The sequence below is a fragment of the Diorhabda sublineata genome, chromosome 1 (genome assembly GCF_026230105.1).
Source record: "Diorhabda sublineata isolate icDioSubl1.1 chromosome 1, icDioSubl1.1, whole genome shotgun sequence".
Classification (NCBI taxonomy): Eukaryota; Metazoa; Arthropoda; class Insecta; order Coleoptera; family Chrysomelidae; genus Diorhabda; species Diorhabda sublineata.
In genome coordinates this window covers 9,880,107-9,897,528 of record NC_079474.1, presented here as the reverse complement: position 1 = coordinate 9,897,528, position 17,422 = coordinate 9,880,107, and the positions used below count along the sequence as shown (strand labels likewise).

General features: G+C 31.1%; 1 protein-coding gene across 5 annotated transcripts in view; it reads left to right on the top strand.

The window, feature by feature from the left end:
• The window catches only part of LOC130446124 (calcium/calmodulin-dependent protein kinase type II alpha chain), a 164,966-nt gene that overhangs the window by 66,947 nt on the left and 80,597 nt on the right, over positions 1-17,422 (top strand). For all 5 annotated transcript variants that reach the window (XM_056785803.1, XM_056782614.1, XM_056783422.1 and 2 more), the window contains exon 10: positions 16,374-16,463. In XM_056785803.1, coding sequence (XP_056641781.1) covers positions 16,374-16,463 — 90 coding nt within the window. The remainder of the gene's footprint in view (positions 1-16,373; positions 16,464-17,422) is intronic.

Below are 17,422 nucleotides of genomic sequence, written 5' to 3'. Positions count from 1 at the left end.
AATTTTTCTAAAGCTATTTATATGACATTCTCTGCAATTTTTATGTGTACAATTTTTTTGAGCAAAAAGAGTTATCAGCGTAAAACATTCGCTAAGCTGTACTTCGTCGCAAGCTCTAGTGGAATTTATTAGAGAATTTAGAAAAATGATCGTTGGCCAATAGGTTAAAATGGGACCAAATATTCCTTATCGGGAAAAGTTGATGTTGATTCCCCGGAGTAAATATCAGACGTTCGATAAAGCGTTGCGTTCTGTTGATGACTTTTCAAAATTTGGTACGATATATTTTTAGAATCCTACTGTTTTTGATCTATATACAGGGTAAGTTTTTATTGCGCCCTCGTTCAATAAATACGTTATTATGGAAATTATCCGAAGAAGTTATTGACATAACTTACAGACAAAATGAAAAATATACTGATATTTAAAGGGGTTGTAGCTGTGTCATAAAGCAAGATATGAATATTTTTATATCGAAATTACTACGAAATAAGCAATATATGAATAACTAGTAAATAGGTGATTATTCTTTTTGCACAACAAATTGACGAATATTGTTCAGTAGTTGAAACAGAAATCATCGACTAACATCCGTGTATAACATCCTATCCCAAATTTGGAAATATTCTTAATTTTTTCTACATTTTAGTAATGCATTGTTAATCGATATTAATAAATATAACTCTGTTATTTTATTCGGTGTTGTTTCATGCTCTTGCTAGACATTCATATCCGAATGTTAATAACTACTGATACGCTAATAACACACATTTAGCCGCCTCCGAACGTTGCGATGGAGAGCATTTTGATAAAATTAAACCACAAACAATGGAAACGTTACCCCCGGCCGTGCTAGAACTGCCAGATTGCTTACGAACTCGCTCATCGATATAGCCGGTCCTGTCCTAATATGTTACCGAAGCTGAAGTAAAGGCGGTGTTATTACATAAGGTGATGGTCTAGCAGCCCATTCACATCTTGGTGTAATTGCATATAATTCGAATGCAGAGGATATCAGTAACGTAGAGTAGTACTACATACTTTTTGCCTTTGGTGGTAACGATTGCTATTTTTCTGTATTTTCCATATGCCATTCATTAAGTACGAACCAAGTATTCCAATAATCTCTCCAACGTTCGTGTACTTGTGTGCTTTCGTTTAGGATACCGCTATTGATATATTCTGGTTTCAACTATTTCTTATAATTTTTCCAACAACCACAGTTTTCCAACAAAGAAATTACTTGAACAGTTAATTATATGACTAGAGGAATTTATCAGTAACCCAACTGAAGTTTAACTTGATTATTATGAAAACTTCCTATACAATAATGTAAAGAAAATATTGTTGAAATCAGATTATTCTAGAGTGCTAAATTAATTCATATTTTCATAATTTAGAATTGTTTATACAATATAATAATGAATTTAGTTATAGGAAAAAGTAATCAAAAATGTAACATTTCAAATGCAATTAAAACAAAAATGCAGAATTATATAAAAAGCAAAGAAACTCATAAGCTTACTTTTTAGTTCTTCTTGTATAGAAATGTTCGTACATGATTTCGATTACAGTAAATTTGAAAACACAACAATATTCATCTACTGTGTAAAATAGGTAATAATTTGTTTTACCAAAAACGTGTTTGCTTTGTTTCCCAGCTATGAGTCACTCTGTAGATATTGTCATATTTTTCAAATAATAAGTATGTTACTTACAATTCTTGTTTATAACTCTTCTGGATATTAATAACGGAATATTGACCGTTGTCATATTAAAAGCCCACTCTGTATATCATTACGTATTATTTCTAAATAAACATAATTTAATAATTACTTTTTATTTTCAAATTTACTATCCAAAAGTAAGAGGTAAATACCTTAATTTTTCGTTATTGGGCTGATAAGTGTTTTTCAATATTTTACAGTATTTATAGTTTACTAGTATGGTAGAGATCGAGATTAACAAGGCTGACGCTTATTTGGAATTTAAATAAATAAGTAGCCCATTTCAGTAGACTTCATGTAGATTTGGTCATATTTCTGTTATAAAATATGAAATTAAAGTTTCTATTGAAATGGTCACAAAAATCATTAACCTAAAATGATTGAGCTGAATTGTCAATGTACTAGAAAGCTAATTGTAACAAATTCAACAAATGCAAGCAGAAAAATTTGCAGCTCATCTACAGCTTGGGTAATCAGTTTCTAGATATCTTCCCCACATTTGACTTAATTGATCAATATAAAATTATATTTGAGCTTCAAAGTTGCTTCCTGTAACCTGATCTAAGTCTTTTTCACCGAAACATATTTTTGAGATAAGTGAATAAGTAGAGTCAGATATGACTAGATCAGTTGATAACAGAGATTTGTATGAAAAATGTAAAAAAATCTCTGCGTGAATTTACATTTATTTCTGCTTGATTAAAGAAAATTAGAAGTTTTGTAGGACGCATTTTTCTCTAGAGTAATATTTGGCAAATACAAAAAAAAGTTATTATGCAAGTCGTTTAGAATCGACATTTAGATCCCTATACTAAACTTCAAAATCATAGGTCAGTTCTAATTTATATATTTATTCCACATATCGAAGAAAAATATTGTATGTATGTATGTATATATGTATGTATGTATAATTTAGGGTCTCGTATACACTGCGACCCAAAGGTGTTTAAAGCTGATCCATCAATCCCATTCCTTTTAAAAAGTCTAGAATGTCGGATGGCTTCAATTGCCAGAGAAATGGTTTCTCGTCCTACTGTGTCTTCTATTTCATACGCTTCCCGGTGTAATGACTTGGAGTTTCACACTTTGAGAGAATTTGGTTAGAGGCTTCGTCCTCTGTGCATCAAAACTTGCACGCCGCAATATCTGCTAGGTCTAGCGTCTTCAGGTGTTTGTTGAGGCGACAGTGCCCCAAAAGATCTCCTGTTAGTATTCGCAGATTGTTCTTACTTATGTTGATAAATTCAGCAGATCTACTCTGGTTAAAGTTTCACAGAAGAGTCTGTCTCAGCCCTTGTAAGTTGTCCCTATAATTGAGGTCCCATGAAGGGCTTGTCTGTGGTATTCAGAATAGTTCTAGTACCCCCAGATAGTAGTTGTGCCATCCATCTGGATCCTATCCACTCCTCTCGCATCTAATGCTCTTTTGACAGGGGCATGTGAAGTATTGTCAAATGCTACTTTATTAGACTTAAACAGAGACCAAAGGTTGTGATTCAGTGTTACGGAACAGTCGAAAGATTGATAAATATTGTTAATATTTCTAAATACTGCAACAAACAAAAGTTGGGTAACATGAAGCATTTATTGTAAAAAGAAAAAATCAATATCTTATGATGAAACTGATGCAGGTACTTCAGTTCTTTTGAATAAGTGGTGTTTTAATATAGGCGCAATTTTTCAGTGTTCAATGAAACATGGTTTTCTGTAACAAAGTATTGAAATATTTATTGATTGAAAATATACATTTGGAAATTATATATGAAACAAAATATCTTGTAAATAGTTTCCACGGCGTTATTGGCATATGCGCACCTTGTAGACAAAAATTTGGTTAGGTTAGGTTAGGTTGGAGGCCAATTCTGGTACCAAATCGAGAAATAACACGACTAGAAGGAAACTCATGCAATATCGTCAATGTTTCACGGACGGTATGACATAAGGCACGGTCTTGCTGATACCACATATCATCAAGATCAATAGCTTCGGAATAAGGTACAAGAAACTGAGTTATCATAGCATAACGTTCGCCATTCACCGTTACTGCATTACCTTCTTCTTTTTCGAAGAAAAATGGTCACCAAATGGAGAAATAACACGACCAGAAGTAAACTCGTACAAGATCGTCAATGTTTCACGGGCGGTATGACATGTTGCACCGTCTCGCTGATACCACATGTCATCAAGATCAACAGCTTCTAAATGAGGTACAAGAAGCTGAGTTATAATAGCACAGACCATAATGCACCCCATACAGTGACCTGTTGTGGGCGTTATCTTTTCTGATGAATCATTCGTGTATTCTATGAGCCCCAAATTACGACAGCTACGCAAGGATCCAATTGGTGAATTCTCTTCGCTGTTTATGGTCTACTGGTAGAAGTTGTTGAGTCAGTTGAATTTTGTAGGCATGAAGCTGTAAATATTTAGTAAGATTTCGGTGAAAAGTGCCTGTCTTGAGCCGTATGGCGAATTGACGTCTCTGTTGTCTCTATCACACTCTCGCAAACTGCCGTAATTTTTTGTTCTCTCTACGAGCTCGTATCGTGTGTATCACATCACCAACCACACCAGTACTAATAATTTTTTATTATTAGGACGCCTTGTTCTACAGTGTAATGCTCCATGTTAACTCTATCCAAACTGTAAAATTTCGATCTGCCACGCCATAGTCAATGAAATTATTACCGTTAAACATGGCGCGCAATTAAAATATTACGCTATATTGAAACACCCTTAGATGCATATCTCAAAAAACAGTTATAGTTTACAGTTTACAGAGAAATTCGATAGTCCTACATTTCTGCCAATTCATTTAAAGAAACTCATCCTATTGTAACTGAAAAGGAAGAGATTGTAAAAAACTAATTCCAAGATAAGAGTAACAATTTATTTATATCAGACATTAATAATACATTAATAATCGGTATAGTAGAATTTTTTTCCATGATGAGAGTTGTCGAAACTAATTTCTTTACAAATACATAATGGTCTTTAGGGAATCGACTTCCATAAAAGTGCAAATTATTTACGATTACTAGAATAAATAAAAATTCATATAAAATATTTCTGCCAGGATAAATCTTGACACACCGGGGGTATATTGTACCTCTGATTAAATAGAATTGATTTTTATACTGAATTTCAGAATATAGTATAAGTGTAGTTTTAATATCAACCGCCTATATATAAAAATATAGTGAGCTATGTCGCATATGATGCCTGTGTGCTTATCTAAATAGTGATCTATGTCGGCTGCTTGTTAAGATTTTCAAATTTCTAATTAAAATCTATGTGAACAACATTTTCCTCAACCTTTTCAGATAAAACAAAACAAAAAAATTGATAAAGGCTTATATCTTCGCTGAATACGTGAATAGAGAACTTTATTTCCTTTATTTTATAACAGAAATAAAAATTGTTGTGTATCGTATTGTGCTTTTCATTAAAAAACATTTTTGTATTTCATATGTAAATCATTTACTTGTGAAAATACTTCCTGAATCGCTCTTTTGGTAAACTTCAGCTCCTATCTTAGATTTTGAATACTATTACCTTTATTGATAACGACTTTTTTGTATAAGTCAAACCCCATTCATTACGAAATTAATAAAAATTAGTAATTACCGTTGTAATTACGCGACAAAACAGGAATCTTTGAGACATTTATTCTTAATTCACTAAACAAAAAATAGGAGGTACATTTTAATGAATTTCAGCTTCACCAACATAGATATTATATTGCAATAAATGAAAAAGTGGAGAGATTTTGATCACGAATTGAAATGTTTTAATTATCAATATTTGATGGATATTCAATGACTGAACCAAATTACTTAACTATGAACTTTTAGATTGAAGTTCCCTCACCAATCCCCATCTACTTATATTTGTCTTAGCACTTACGAATGTTTTTTTATGTCGCTAAGTTTTTGAGGGGTAATTTCTGCACAAGTCTATAGAATTATTGCACAAAGTTCGCTTCTATCACCGTTTTGAAAATTTTTTACAATATATAGTGTAGAATTGTTAGATCTGGAGGGTGCCCAATCTATAGCTTATGCTACAGTTCTGCGATTTTAACCCGGTCATATATTTACCAAAGGATGTTTATTTTTCGTAATTTCTATTACTATTTCTAAATTAATAATAAACAGAGTTTTTCCCATTATAAATTCATCCAATAAATAATGTCCTATTAAAATTCTATTGCTTGTATTGGTCAGGTTCATTTTAACGATTTTGCGAGTATTCTCCCTGGTATTCTCTATGTTGTCTTTTCTATCAATTGGGCATATTAGTGGCTTCGACCATATATCTGCCATTTTCTTTTTATGTGTTACAAGGTGTATATTTTTGTTGTAATTTTGACTCACTATATCTGATTATTTCTGAGGAGATTCCGTTTTCTCCGGTACTTTAATCGTTTTTCAGTTCATTCTTTCTCGTCTCTACAATTTGATTTCTTCACTTCTCTCTAAAAATTCTTACTCTATTTATTGACACAGTGATCTTTCATTTGATCTAAGTATTTTCTAGTTGTTTCTTCTTTCTGATTGTTAAGCTCTATATTTGATTCTTATTATTTTTGTCATTAAGGGATGCCTTGTATACATCATTAAACCGTTCTTCTTTCCTTCCTCGCCTTTACTTTTTTTAATTAAGTCTCCTTTTGTTGTGTTAACATCATACACTGGCGTATTTTGTTTTACTTCATCTAACTCTTTTTGATTCTTGTTTTATTCCACACTACACACACTTCAACATTTTATGATTCAATTAGACTGATATTGTATATTGTAATTTTCTAATATTCTGAGTTTCGTTACGTAGCGACATTACGTGAACCGGCCTTCATAAGGATGATACGTCGTTTTCAAAAAAACTTTCGATAACTTCCAGATATTCATATCTCTAGATCTGCAATCGACTGTAGACTATTTCCTGTATATTCTTTTAGTCGTGTATTGGGTGAGAGTGGATTTGACACTTGTGAAATTATTCACATAAAAAACTCTCTCTGCAATAGTCCGTAATCGATATCTCTACCTTTTCATTTGTCTGAATGACAATACTAATGGATTTATACAATAAATTTACGCATAAGAATACGAAAATGCTTGTTTGATTAAGTAATTAGTTAATTCGATAAAAATTGATATTTATACAAAAAAGTGCGTATAGGTCCCTGAAAAATAGTACTTAGAGAATTTAGTTTATTTTTATTTAGTCGATGCACTGAAGCATGTTAGACATATATAGATATTTTTTCAAGTTATACATGCAAAATTTTCTACGTTCGAACTCGTATTATATGATCGAAATCGTATAGATATATGATGTATCCTAATGTATAGAAAGGATTATTTTAATTTTTTTTGCCAACAACACTTTCAACACATACATCACACATTAACATGTACCCACACACAAATATAATGCTATATTAAAAAACATATTTTCAAAGTTTAAAGGTGATTCTTATTGATTCGATTGATAAGTTGTCGTTGTTAAATTGAAATTTAAAACGGTTCAAGGTCAAATTCGTTTGTGAAATTATTTTATTATAAAAAAGAGATAGTTAGAAGTATAATGAATTTGTTGATACAATTTTAACTAGTTATGTATATTGAAAATATATTCTTAAATCTCTCAATAATAATAGCTCTCGACCTCATAATTGAAACGGCTTTAGTATAAGTTTTGTGTCTATCGCTAGATAGCGTGATCGAATTAAAAATATGGAACGACAAATATCACATACATACATTTTTGTTTAAGTTTAGGCAGTTTTCTTGCAGAACCTATACAAATTACTTTTTCAACTCGTGTTACAATATTTCTATTGGTAGTCCAGTCAAAATAGACATTTGACTTAGGCAACATTCGCATACAGCTGAAAATTAACAGAGACCTTAAATACATCATTATAAATGAAATGTCAAAAGGCCCCTTCGACCCTACTTCTACAAAAAATTTCATTGAATGTGAAAAGTACAATAAGTTTTCATGATAAGAATTTTTTCTTCATGTTTATAATTTGATTTCTTGGTACGGCAGAAATACAGACATACACATAATGGAAAGAGAATAGAATACTAATGTTCTAATACAGTTTTCTCAAAATTTATCATTACTATTTGTGCCATAACACTTGATATGGGTGCCTTCATACTATTAGTTCTATATATCTTCGATAAATTCGTTTTGAGGTAAGTCCGTATATTTTTAATTTAGAACCAATTTTTCCTTAGTATATCTTCAACAATTGTTATAGAATTATTTCTTTATGGAAAAACTACATCTAACTAAATAAATACATAGTTAGATATTTTCATTGCTCATCGCAAGGAGATCTTGAGGAAACTGTCTTCAGCAAACTTAACATATATTCCACATTTTTTCCGGTATGGAGATGACTGCAGTACTGCTGTACCAAAAAATGAAATTGAAAACATGAGACACAAATTCAATTCTTATAAAAATTTCACTACAAAACCGATTTTGATTAAAAAAATAAAATTAATTGTCTTGATGTTACATTATACGTAATTAATAATAACAAAAAATACAGGATGACATTTAAAGCCAGCTAGGTTTTCACAATATTTAAACTTCAATTCATATCATCCCTATGTCATAAAAAAGATTATTAGTTTGCCTGATGGTGCTATCAGATCATGAATATAGATGCACAGCTATTAATAAACAAAGACTGCCATGGGAGAACATAATTGTCTGGAAGAAATTATCAATAACATTTTCAAAATTAGAATAAACTAATTCTATAATCAACTAAGGAACAAAACAGAATCCAAACATCAAAAGGTAGTCAGGAAGACCAGAATACATTATTGAAATATTTCAATAAAGTTAAATCTAAAACACCCAACAACAAAAGAAATAATTTCATTATTATATTATAATAAAAATAAAAAATAACTACCTTGTATTGATTGTGACACTGATTACATTGGATAGACATTTCAGTATTTAGCAGATATATTGAAAAGTCATCAATACAATGAAAGAATAAAACTTTATCAACAAACCACGATTTTTCATAAAATATACATTCAATTATATCAAATTTTTTTTTTTTTGAAATCAAATACAAGAAAAAGAGAATTTCACAAATATAGAAAAGAGATATGTCCATAATAATAAACACCCAAATATTTTAGGTAAATTCCAATGTAACAATAAATGTTTTGATCTTATTTTTGAGATATGACTACTAAAATATTATATAGTGTGATTTAACCAAACTTTCATTTTAATATTCATTTTGTAGGTGGTATATTTATTGATATAATTATAGAAATTATCAATTTGAATTGATAGAGTAAAACTTATCCAAGCCGAATTTTTTTAAGGATTTTTCCGTTCCTTTTTCATCGAACTCTAGCGGTAGATATGCAAAGTATTTTCCAGATGTTTCTCGATATCACATTTGCTATAAATTTTTGTCAATCAGCTGAACTATGAACAGTTTCTAATATATGGCCGAAAGCTATTCACATTGAAACATATTTCTTGCCTCTACGTAAAAGTGTCATATATTTTATATATACATATATTTCAAGTGATACGTCAAATAGTATTTTTAATTTTCGAATACGCATTATATTTGATATCCAGCAAATACCTTTCTTAACGATAATATCATTAATTTATGGGAAATATGAAGTACAAGTTGTATGCAGAGTGTAAGATGATAATAAACTTTGCTTCTTAGTTATGGGTACATAAATTTTTCGAATTGTAAATATTCTTATCCCAGCCTAACACCTGAAAAGGTATAGACGCCTCGGGATTCAGTTAACTTATTCTCATGTCCTCTACTAGTTCCCTTAATTTTTAACATCGAGTTTTTGTACATTCTGCATAAATGGTTGATCTCTGAAATGATGTAATGTCTATCTAATAGTGGTTTATTATTCAATTGCACACCTGTTTTCTAAGTGTAAAAATCGCGGTAACAGGTTGAACATCTTCTCTATACAACGCGGTAACATGTGTCGAAAGCGTCAAGCTCATATTTTTGCGTAACTCTAAATGATATAAACTCTCTTCAGCTTATACAATTATTTGCAACTATAGCGAATTGATTACTGTTACTGATACTAATTTGATATTAATTTACCAAAGTAATATTTTTTTTCAACTAAATGAAAAAAGTCTTACGTAAAAAATATTATTTTCTTCAGTACTTATTTCAATTTTTATATCAGAGAAGCAAGCTACGTGTCGTGTCAATATACTCATTTATATTGCAATCAATTTTGTGATTGTCTATCAAAGTTGAAGTTAGTAATAGCTACTGTCTAATTTCCTAAAAGTCATTCTTTCTATTCTTATAAATATTTCAATATGGCCATAATTAAATGAGAAATTTCTCATACGCAGCCTGCCAATACTTTGTCAATTTTCCATACACTTGTTGTAAACCTCAACTGAAATGATGTTCAGTACTTTGTGCGAATGACTTTTTATGAGTTCAATTAAATTATCGCACGTTTTCAGAAGCATATTTTTGAGTTTTGAAAGGAGGATGCAGTCACAGAAAGACAAATCTGTCGAATACGTGAACAATGACTCTATTTTCGTGTTTGGTCGAAAAATCAGTCACAATCAGCTTAGATTTCATATTCATCAACTAACACCATGTCCTCAGCTGCATTGTTAAGTATCTTTTCTGCTACCTTTTGAATATGTTGAATCGTTTTATAATGTTGATAGTTTCTGCTACCCCTCGACTTCATGACCTTCACTGAATGCTTTGGCTACTCAAAGTAAACTCCTCAAAACACAATCAACATTTTCATTCCGTAGGTGTAATTTCATTGGGAACATAAAATTTCAAGCTAACTTGCCCCTTAACTTTATTTCCACAGTCAAGATAGTCAAACTTTTTGCATTGTGAGTAAACAGCTGACAAACACACAGTAATTCAGATATGACGCTCAGCATCTCACGAATATTCAAAGAAGTTGTACTAATTTGGAAGAAAAATCAAATTTTCGGGTGTAGTTTAAATGGCCCCAGTGCTGGTCAAATTTGATGAAATCATCTACTATATACTGTCATATTTGACACTATATAAGAATTTCCCTTAAAATGTCTTTCGAAATTTGAAAATGACAGAATACATTACTCAGTTTACATTCTGATGAAAAATATTCGTAGCCTCAAAATATAAAACTAAGGGATATTAAATATCTATCCATGTGATTTAAAACATTTTGAATGTTTTTGTTTTAAGTTGGGTCATTATAAAAAAGGAGTTGATTTTCATAGGTTATGCAGGATTAGGTTGTTACAGACGACGTTGAATTTTTTTAAAATTACTTTCAAAATCTTAAAAATATGGTTCCAACCACCAAGGTTGTTTAATTCACTAATCATCTAGCAATATATGTTGTTCCTAAAAATAGGCTTTTTTCGTAGTTATTTTTTGTTGTTAATACTTTGGCGGATTTATAATCCTTAGAATGACCTTCATAAAATATGCGCTTAGCAAGTGAACATCTGTAAGGGTTTAATCGGCTGTCATTGTTGTAAGATATAGTCCGATTGATGGATGAGCTTTTAAATTGACTAATCTATTTTTATTACAATTTAAACAAAGAATTTCATAAATTATTTTCTAGCTGTGGTTCTATTTTTGATTTTACTGTCAATAAAATGGATTGTAGGGTGCTGCTACTCTTACGTCGTATAAAGATTCCAGAAAGGTTAGGAGTAACCGATTTGATATATGGTAAAAAAAACTATGATTCTTAGAAGTAGTATCACTAGATTTTAAGCTCCGACAATGTCAAAGTTAGTGTCGCAAAGGTTATATAGAATTCGTTTTAAAAAGTTTGTGCTCTGTCATTCTTTTCATGCAAAATAGGATCAGAAATTTTTGGCGCTTTATTTTTCATCTGCTTGATTAAATATATGAATAATAATATGGTGTCAAGAAAACTTGACGGTTGTTTCATATGTTATAGTAAATTGTATATTGAAACTATTGAACTAAAATAATATATTAACAACTCTAACTATATAGAAATTACCTCAATTTATTACTTCTAAGAAAATAAATTGTCTTGATTTCAAGTCTATTGTGATTTAAAATTGGATATCAAACAAACAAAAATCTTGACATTCCGCCCTATTTTGATATTGATATATAACAGTTAAATCCGTCAAGATTTTTGTTTATTTGAAATCCAATTTTTATTTAAAAGAGGTCTAAAATGAGATCATTTACCAAGAATTTATGACAATATACGAAATATGTATTTGTAAATGCTGAAAAATTGTTAAGGAAGGTATCCTATCTCTTTTACAATGCTATCTATCACTAGTTGCCATGCATTATAATTTAGTATAGAGCATTAGGTAGTTAGTAACTTTTGTTTTATTGGTTGTGGCGGACTTGTTCACGTCACTCTACCTCACTTCACTCTTCACCTTGATGCAACTAGAATGTGGTAAGAACACTGCATCCTGCATCAAATTTCAAATATCCTCATAATGAACTTTCCTCACTTTTTTTCTATCACATTTTTCGGCTTATAATTTGTTACCTAGATAGAAAACTGAACGGAATGTAATAATAGAGAAAAAATTCATGATCTAAATAGAACATGGTTAATTTAAAAAACAAATGTATTAAATAGACAAAATACTGATAAATTGAAAAAAAAATAAGCTTCCTGTAGGTACAATCTTTAGACTGTGTGTAAACAATATCAACATATTTTAATTTTTTAAATCGAACCACGAGATGGCCTCAAAACACTCACTAAATAATTGTGGAAGTAATAACTTCCTAAAAAAGTTGTGACATACTTCGACTCTCGTTTCAATGGTTCAATCGAATATAATTTAAATCAACGTCCTTAAAATGAATTGCGTTTACCTTTTTGAACACATCTGCAGTCTCCAACGATTCTTTGACGTTAATTTTCTAGAAATTCAGATTGTGTTGTGAATACCTTGATTCAAAATGACCCTGGAAAATGAACCTGAGGGGTTTAGTGTTGATTCTGACATTAGGATCATATGGATTATGGGAATATTGAGATATTCGGATCGACTTTTCCCTGTGCCTTGTCAAGATGTGCATACTAACATCGATTTAGATACCGATTTATGAATTTTTGACCACTAAGTTCATATCTACAAACTTGTTAATTCCAATCACTAATCACACCTCCGCGTCTTAATTCATAGGTCTTAAATGTTTTTATAACAAAAATTTAGAGCATTTATAAAAGTTGGTTCTAGTTTTTTCCATCTGTCATAATTTGCACTCGCAGATATTTGAATTTTGAGTCGTTTATTCATGATAATCTTCTTTGTTCTTGTTAACACTGTCGTCTTTTATTTTCATCTATAGATGGTAACTTATTTTTTCGATGTAGTCTTTACATCATGATTAGACGTAGAAGCATCGTATATGGAATTACTAATATAAAGAGTGAGCTATGTAGACGCATCACGCTGAGATTCTAAGTTGTTGCTTATTATCTTCAAATTGCGTTTCGATCGATTTTCGAAACCGGAGGTTGAAGAAGTTAACCACTCTAGACCAGTTTTAGTTTGAATTTTTCTAAGAGGAATTTTACGAATACAAATATTATTGTAAAATATGTCTTCCTCTAAGTCATAGTCGAAATATTTCACTGCTCTTTTAGAATGTCGATTTTTATCATCTTTCATTCCGTGTCAATTCTACTATCTGAAATATTGATCTGGGAACAGTAAATAATTGTTTGCAAAAATAGTAAAAATTTCACTTTAGCAATAAATTATATGAGTATGAGTAATATTTTCTCAATATAGTTTTAACTGACCTTTTATTTGTCTACCATGTGGCCAAACCATATTAGCTTTCAGCTATTAGTTCCATACTTACTTTTTTCCTTAGGACTTTGTTTTTCATTCTGTTTTTCGTGTTATTGCCCTCACTCTTCTAAGAACTATTTGTTAGTACCAGCTTTCACTTTCATACATTGTTAAGAACATACTCTTCCATATACCGTCATTTTGGTTCACTTGCTTATTTCTTTTTTGACTGTGAATTACCTTGAAGGTGGATGGTACCGTTCATATGCACAAGAGATACTTTGATTTATTCACCCATCGTTTGTTAATTCACGGTCTAAATATTCCACTGCTTCGACTTTATCCATTTTTCCTACTGTACGTTATTTTCATCTGTTCATTTAATTCTTTCATGTGCCTATAATACTTTTAAAGATTGATCTTCAGATTTTTCATGTAGTACTCGTACCCATACATTGGTGTTATTTCCTGAACATGCTTTGGTAGATGCACAGGTCATGAGTTGATTTGCAAAGGCGTATTTAGACAATTCTGCTTGGTTTAACCTACTATATCTCAATCTTAATTTCTTGGATTTCCTTTCTGTTGCAATTATGAAATCCATAACTATCATAAACAATAGATGGTTCAGTACTATAAGAGAAAGTGTCATAATAATTGCTTTTACGAGTGTGGTTATTGGATAATGAGAAAGACGATGTAGTATATTTTATTCTGTATTCATACATTTTATTATCTTCATTATATACTTATTCTTCATCCCTGCAACGCTCCATGAGAGCCTTCCATTGTTACAAACAGTGGTGAAACTGTAAATCGGCTAAACTTCCGTAATATCTTTCCGGTTTACGGTTATAATAAAAACAAGCTAGATTTAGCGTCTTAGGACTTAAGACTCAAAATCCATTTATAGAGATTATTTTGAGAAACCTATTTTCAGGAGATGGATACTTGCTAGGAAAATACGTATAGTAACAGTGGTAATGTCAATATCATGTAATTCAAAATTAGTTAACATTTCAGTTTACTACCTTTCCGTACTTTATGGAAGTAATTCAAATTGTGTTTAATGTTTATATATACTATATGTTTAGTTTTCTAGGCTGAGGTAACAATAAATATGTGAATTGTTTTGTGCATGCTTTTTTCCTATTTTTCGATACATGTTACATATTAAAATCACAACTTCGTTATATCAGGCACCACACATCATATAAAGCTTATTTTTACTAGGTCATTCCATTTATAATTCGCTGAGTTATATTAAAAATCGTTTTGATACCGACTATTTCGAAATTACCGAGGTTTCACAATTTTTTTATTAACGTTTGTTTGAATTTCATCTGTAGAGTAATAAAATGCCTAATAAGCATTATTAGAAACTAAGTTTCATGATTTCTCTGACAAAAACTGTAAGATGAATTAGTCAGAATTAGTAAAAACAAATAGGCCGAAAGAGTTTCTTTCATACAATATGTTTCTTATTTATAAGGCACAAGAAGTACCAACCAATAAAGATAAACCACGTAAAAGAATGGTCAATTATTTGTAGATAAAAATTGCAGGTACATGAAAGTATCTCTCAATCAGCACTGTATTCGTAGTGAAAAAACGTAAGATTGCTCAGCAAGAATAAATGTATGAGATGAAATTTCAGATTTAAACCAAGTTGTGACGTTTAGCAACCAGATACAGACTACGACGCAGATAAAAATAACTACAAACACGATTCCAGTGAATTTTTTATTCTGGAATCACTAGGAACCAAACAAATACCGTTTTTTACAGTCGTTTTAGTTACACTGAGTCTATATTGTCTGGTGCCTTAAGAGCGGGAACCACGGTGCGGGCGAACGTGAGTTCCGGGTTTTTCAGAAGAAATTTGCACACACGATCTAGGTAAACGTCTGAATTGTGCTAGGTTCTCATATTACTTCAACGTTAGTTTTTTTGGAAATATGAAATTGTCTAGACGTAAGCTATTCTTTGTTTACTTCGCTACCGAAGAAGATAAAATGCTTCAGAAATATTTGGGTTCATCCTGTTTTAGGAAAACGACATCTTTATGACGCAATCTATTAATTATTTCTTGAATTGGGGGATGATGAATTTTCCAACTAGTTTTCTGTAGCCTCATTTGACGACCTTCTACAGAAAATAAAGGTACACATTGAAGGACAAGACACCAACAACTATTTTGGACACCATCTTCCAACTGTCTCGATTGTTTTTGTCTTTATAAGTATCTAATGCTCTCACCAAGAGTGATGGAATTTCTTGTCCAACACTCACTTATAACTAATAATTATCCATCTAATCTCGTAGACGTAATGATTTAGAACAACGATACACGTACACTATTATTCAAACATCACCAAATAATACAAGTTGTTTCTAAATACACTGTGGAGGATTGAAGAGGGACAGTCATGAATAGACGCCGGGTGACTCTTCGGGTCGTGTGTTTAAAGCGCAGTGCGAATGAGTAGAGAATACTTGGGCGAACACCTGTACACTTTTTCGCCCGGACTGTGTGTCCCCAGCGTAACTATCCAACTTCGACTTCGATGGTTGTCCAGACGTAAGGATTTAAAACTCTGACGGTCTTCCTATATTTAAATTTAAAGTTTAAAGTAATATTCATAAGTAGATAATCCCAAAAAACTTTTTAGGCATTTTATCACGCTGCGCGATTTTTTTTTCATTTTCAATAAACTGCATTGGCTTGTTTTTTTGAAATTTCTGGATTTGTGTTTTCGTCAGAATTAGCGACATTAATTAATGTGAATAATCAATTTCTAGGTAGGAGTATAATCGTGAAGAAGGGAGAAGGATCTCAAGTGAAAGAATCAACAGACAGCTCTACAACTTTGGAAGACGACGACATCAAAGGTAAGTTTTCCATTAATAAAATAAAACGTCTGTTATTTTTGCTGCTATAAATTGATGCGATTTAGAATATTTGTTGTGAAAACGAATTATTTATTAACATTTCTTTAACATTTTTTTAGTCCACAATAAGAATGACACAAATTTTATCATGTTATAAAACATTTTCTCTCATGAAATGATAATTTGAGGATTACCTTTACAAGAATTACCATTAAAAAATGATATAGGACCAAACTCATCACTACAAACCGTAGTTGTATCAGTTTCAGCTTTTGTGTTGGTGTTTCTTAGACGACAATAATTTTTTGAAAAGTGTCGTTGGATGTCATCTAAGAACAATTATTATGGAAATTGTTAAGAAATGAGAATATTCATGAGCCTATATAAATTTATTAGTGTTAATTATACAAGGTGTTTTATTATTAATTGCAAATATTTCAACTGTCGAATCTTAAGCTCAAAATATTTGAAATCACTTAGCCAAATGTTGTCTTTTACCGAATTACTTGGACGAAAATGAATAATTTTATTGAAGTGTTTAAATATTTTGGAAAAGTAAAAAAATAGGCAAGGAAGTACTTTTTCAGTATTTTCTTTCTTTCTAAAGCATGACTCAACAGTTTTGATTATTGTCTACTCAACCATTATTCACTACATAAAGACTGTCAAACCATTTTCTGCAGACAAAAAAAATTGAAAGCATAACACTGTGTCACCGTGATGTAAATGTAATCTAGATAATCTGCTTTTTAGTTTCTAATGTAGCAGTCTTAGTCCACTCATATCCATCATGAATAAATGCATGTTATAAAATTTTCCCAACATCTTTTTCTATTCTCAGCATAACGTCTTCTTCAGTGACAACTCGATAAATAGGAGTTTATTTGCGGGTCTTGGTGGCCCAATTTCTCTTCTTATCCTCAGCAGACGTTATGCATCAACGCCAGGACATATGTCTC